Below are 5,843 nucleotides of genomic sequence, written 5' to 3' on the forward strand. Positions count from 1 at the left end.
CACACTGGCCATGTGAAATTTGGGTTGATGGGGTTAGAAATTTGGGTTGGTTGTGATTGGTCAGTGTAAAAACGGCAGCCACTCTTCCCAGTCGTTGGCTTCAGTGTCACAGCACCTAATGTCCAGTTTCAAACACCTCAGGGTGTTTAAAGAGTAATACATGTGAACAGTTCACTCTCTTTTCCTTTGTCCCTGAAACCAGCGGGAAGATATGCTCTTTTGACTAAGTATCTGTTTGGTGAATATTTAATCCTGTAGGTTGTGTAACTTGGGTAGTTTGTGTAAATTTTTTACTGTTTGTAAATAAATGATTAATATACTTATTCCCAGCCAGTGTTTTCTAGAAACATAGAAAACCTACAGCATAATACAGGCCCTTCAGCCCATAAAGCTGTGCCAAACATGTCCTTACCTGAGAAATTACCTGGGGTTACCCATAGCCCTCTATTTTTCTGAGCTCCATCTACCTGTCCAGGAGTCTCTTAAAAGACCCTATCATATCCACCTCCACCACAGTCGCCGGTAGCCCATTCCACACACTCATCGCTCTTCTGTCCCATTCACCAAACTATGAACCTGCTTCAATGTTATAGCCTTAAAACATTCCAACTTTTTCACCTCCCCTGTCCCTTTTCTGGAGCTTTCTTGTGCATTTTGATGTTTCAGTCACATGCATTCTTTGTTAAAGAACCGTATAATTGGCTTGTTTCAGTCTTTTTTGCATTCCTTCCAAGTACACATTAAGAACCTCAGTAAATTCAGACTGTAAATTACTGTGATGTTCCCCTATTCTCCCGGGGACTTCTGCAATCACTGTTAAATAGTTTGTTATGAAAACTGGGCAAGTGACTTTGAAGAATGTAGCCCTTCAATGATGTAGAGTCATTATAGTTCTATCGCATTTCTAAAGAACTTCAGGCAACATCTTGGGATCTTTCTGTGATTCATATCTAAAAGACTATTTATAGGTCAGCTGCTGATTAATTGACAGTATCCAATGAATTCTGGTCTCACCAATAGCAATTTAATTAATAAACAGTTAATTTGTTTAGGCATTGCTGATTGAAAGTTCTCTTCAGCCACTCCTGCTCCCTCAGAGACTAACAAGTACCATGTGCAATTTGTACATAGCTTGTTTATTGGCTCCTAGTTTTAAAGATGGGATACCAATGTACATGCTCCAACACGGAGGCTGCTTGACTTGCAGAGTTCTTCCAACAAATTGCTGCTCCAACACTACTTGTGTTTGTACATGCTTGGAAACTGAGCTCCAAGGTATTGTCAACTTGTTCACTGAACATCAGAGGAGTGCCCTTGCTCTCAACACAAACAAGACCAAGACCCTCTACAAACATGCTTTCTGCTGCTTCATACTGCCCACCAACAACAAAGGCTCAGGACATAGACCCAGAATCTGTAACTGTATCTTGAAGATGAGTTAACCACAATATTGGGTCCATAATCCATGTGTTGGTTGTAATTTTCTGGTTGTATTGACTATGTCCCTAACACCATACAAACCAAGTTCTATGCAGAGCTTTATCATAACAGCTGCATCCAAATCCTCAGTATAGCATGCCCACCAACCCATAGGATCCCCTAGCCAAAGGGTTCCTGACTAGGGTCCACAGACCCCCTGTTTAATGGTATTAGTCCATGGCATTTAAAAAAAAAGTTGGGAACCCTGTGCTAGTCCTAGGCAGTTGAGAGAAACATTTAAGGTGGTATGTGAACCTCAAGGTCATGTATCCTGAGCTCAAAACTTCTATATGAGAGGCAGAAGGAATACTCTTATTTCACAAACTGCCTATCTATCCATCCTCTCTACCCTATCTTAGAGCTACAGCATGGCAACAGGCTCACACTGCCCAATTACCAACATGTGACCAATTAACCTACTAACCTGTGCATCTTTCGAATGTGGGAGGAAACCAAAGCAGTCACAGCGAACGTAGAAGCACTTTGCAGACAGTGGTGAGAATGGAAAGCAGGTCTCTGGTGCTGTAAAGTGTTATGTTAACTGCTGTACTAGCACAATGGAAGCAAGTCATCATTGGTTGAGAGGGACTGGTTAAGAAATCCCATAATCCCTTGAAATATCTGTACTCTTGATCTTAATTCTTTGAGCATCTTGAGTTTAATTGCTTCATTCTTCAAAGTTCAAGGTAAATTTATTATGAAAGTATATACTGTATTCATCACTATAGACTACCTTGAGATTCATTTTCTTGTAGGCATTTACAGGAAAATGAAGTAATAGAAAAAACATGAAAAAAAATAAATAACCAAGACTGAAAAACCAGTATGCAAAAGACAAATCATGCAACTAATATAAAAATAAATAAAGAAAACAGTGGTCTTGATGGTGGGAGTCCTTGATGATGGATGCTACTTTCTTGAAGTAGCACTCCTTGAAAATGTGTTCAGTAATGGGGAAGACTTTGTGATGGACTAGGCCACCACTTTGTTGTGAATTTTTCCATTCCTGGGCATTGTTTTTTTTCCATACCAGACTGTGATGAATCCAGTTAGTTTACTCTCCACTGAGCATCTGTCAAAGGTTTTCAAAGTTTGGATGACAAGCTGAATCCACACAAATTTCTAAGAGAGATGCTCTCATACCTTTGTGATGGGACTGAAGTGAAGTTAAATTTCTCCAGTGTTTCACGTTCTTTTCTTTAACCCTTTAAGTTGCTTCTTAACTAATTTGATGGTCACCTAAACTAGTAACTCCTTTATTTTTTCGTTTCCTAGAATATGTTGCTAGATATTAGGAGAAACATCACCAGATGTTGATTTCATTGGTTATGCACAACATTGTGGCGCAACGAGCCTGTTCCTCTCCCGCTCTATACTTAAAAGAAGTTGTAGATGTTGCTACTATTCATGGTTTTGCGACATTGCATGTTTACTGTCCCTCGGTGTGACTCCATATGAAACCTCACCGCCTCCTCCTTCCTCCCCCCCTCCCCGTTTTTATTACAAAGCTTTAAGGTTATAACACTGAAAAATGTGAATGTCTTATCACAAAAAATTATATTTCTGCTAAATTAATTGATACACATTGCTTCAGATTCAGGTTACCTGCATTGTGCATGGGTAGAAATGATTGCCGAATCATGTATTCTGCAGTAAAATATTGTAGTTTATTGATGGTCTGCTTTTAATTTCCTTTCTCTTGTTCCTATTTGTGTGAAAGAGGGTAGGCAGTGATGCAAAGGGTCTACACTTCAAGGATTTGCTTCATTTTGAAGATGCCATTAACTTGTTTAGGTTTTCGCCCTGTACACTGCTCTTCGGCAGGTGCTTTTGATGGCTCCTGTTCAGCTATAACGGGGCCGCTTGTTACTCTAAAAATAAATATCGGTCGGAAACAGCAATTCGCCGATCTGCTGCTTTGAAAAACAAACATTAATAGCCAAAAGAGGGCGCTATGAAACACATTTCAGAGATTTAAAAAAAGTCAATATAAATCACACCTAGCAGCTGGAGAATGAGCGGGATAATGGGGGGGGGGGGGTGTTGAAGGTGGAGTGCCTTCCCAATACGGAAAAGCCTTGTATAGATATTTTTCTCACAGTAACTACGTCTTTAAACCCAGCGTTCTACAAATGGCAGAGGATATAAGCATTCACAAACGTTTTAAATTAGACCCAGTATTTAATACACAATTTGCTATGTCCCAATATCATCACTCAGCTGGTGCCTCAGACCAGTTGGACACTATCCACAAATCAAACTTGGCGGCATGTTTTTGAGTATATTCGAAGCAAATGCTTCATACTCCCTCAGACTAGCAAATTAATTTGCTTCTTTGCAATATGTATCTCCATAATAATCGGAGCCCAACGCCACTCGCTGCAGGCTGTCATCTGTAAACTCTCATTGGCGAATTGCTACGGACAGGCAGATCGGCGTTGGAAACTCTTGGCAAAAACGGTACTAGTTTATTATTCTATAAAGGATTAAATCCTAACCTCCCAAACTGCCGAGGCTCTTGCCTACAGAATACCCACCATCCCTGGTCCTTATGGTTCGCTTCCGCTGTGCTTCATTCCCCATAAAATCTTAATCATATCGAATTTTAAACGTTTCTAAATACCACCTCCTAGGCCAGTGAGCCTGTTTTAGGGATTTTTTTTGTAATTTGTTTAAAGACATTCGGTTGCGAGAAGATGAAATCAACTACTATTTTATAACATTATCGAATCAGCGATATAAGTGTATAATCGTCGGATGTAAGCGATCGCTGTGTAACTAAGTTTAAACGTCAGACAATAAACATGCAAAGTACATAATCATTATATACAAATTGATCTGGATATAGTTATTTATTCTACTTTATAAAATAAGTACAAAATAATATAGATTTTCGGTAACAGTGTAACATCAAGATTCGGTAACTTGGAAGTATAATAGTAACACCCCGTTGCCAAACAATGCAGGGATATGAACTCTGTAAACAAAGCTATCAGGCTGCACCGTTACAGCAGATCGAGGGCTGATCAATATATCTGAAGCAACTAGTGTTAGATCATAAGATCACCGATACAAGCTTGCAATGGAATTTACCTTAAAATATACATCAATTGGTCCCATTCAGTATCTTCACTAAAGGCAAATGTCAAAGCAATTAAATTAACAAATAAAAACAGACTGCTTTAGATATGCCACGAATGCTCGCCTTCACTTTCAAGCACCCATAAAGTTCTCTTGCACAGTTCTCTCCACTATGGAGACGGAGTCCTTCAAGCTCTGCTCTGCTCTGCAAGAAGCCTGGCGTTTAACAGCCTCTTTGATCGTGTCGAAAGAAAGTCTGCTCAGCCCGTGACTGCGGTCTAGGAGATGAGGCAACTGTTGGTTTTGTTCATGGGGGGCCTGGATTTGTTTCCCGCTGGAAAAGTTTCCCGTCTTCTCCGCAAGGAGGGACTCAGGCGGCTCGGCAAGTTGGCCTGTTGCAGGAGTTCCCGGAAAACTTCCGCAACATTGGCGTTGTCCTTGGCCGAGGATTCCAGGTACCGGTTGTTCCACTCCAACTCCACGAGAGACATGACATCCTCGGTCGACACCTGCCTCTCGTTCAGGTTGTCTGTCTTATTGCCAATCACCACAATAGGAGTGTATTTATCTTCCTTGATGTCTAGGATCTCGTCCCTCAGGCTCCTCACAGCTTGGAAAGACTCAGCATCGTCCACGGCGTAGACTAGGGCGAAGGCATCGCTAGTCTGGATGGAGAGCTTCCTCATAGCCGGGAAAGAGTAGCTGCCACTCGTGTCCATGATCTCGATTTTGATTTTCATTGCCCCCACTTCGTACTCTTTGCTGTGAAGTTCGTCTACTGTCCGCTTGTACTTCGACTCAAAGGTATCGAGTAAAAATCTCCGTATCAGTGAAGTCTTCCCCACCCCAGCTGCCCCGAGGAAGACCAGACGGACCTGACTCTTTTCCTTCACTGCGAGAGACATCGTGGTGGCTTTGCAAACTTCTCAAGTAATGCAAAAAGCTTGCTTCTGCTGGACTAGACTTTTCCGCCTCAGTTAACTCAGATGAACAATCGCAGCGCCGGTACCAGTGCCCTCGCCTTCAGCTCCAAGCGTCTATCCACACTCCGCATCGCCAGCTCCGCCTTTATCAGGGATCCGAGCTCGGTGACGCTACCCTGTGCCAGCCCTGCTCCAATCAGGGCGTAAGCAGTAAGAAGCACCGAGTTTCCCGAAAGTCACTGTCACGTATTTGCAGCAATTTGCCCGCATGTTGATTTACTCCGAGTGCAATTAGTCACATAGCTCTGTTACGTCCCGTCAAGACCATAACAGAAAGGATAGCGCTTAAGAAGTTCAACA

At 41.9% G+C, this 5,843-nt stretch overlaps 1 protein-coding gene across 1 annotated transcript; it reads right to left on the reverse strand.

Annotated features, from left to right (window-relative positions):
- Window positions 1-4,322: 4,322 nt before the first annotated feature.
- Window positions 4,323-5,619, reverse strand: rasd4 (rasd family member 4). Its single transcript, XM_072242101.1, has one exon. The coding sequence runs from the start codon at window positions 5,463-5,465 to the stop codon at window positions 4,839-4,841; it is 627 nt and encodes a 208-aa protein (XP_072098202.1). The 5' UTR covers window positions 5,466-5,619; the 3' UTR covers window positions 4,323-4,838.
- Between the last annotated feature and the right edge of the window lie 224 nt (window positions 5,620-5,843).

This window comes from Mobula birostris, chromosome 24 (genome assembly GCF_030028105.1).
Source record: "Mobula birostris isolate sMobBir1 chromosome 24, sMobBir1.hap1, whole genome shotgun sequence".
Classification (NCBI taxonomy): Eukaryota; Metazoa; Chordata; class Chondrichthyes; order Myliobatiformes; family Myliobatidae; genus Mobula; species Mobula birostris.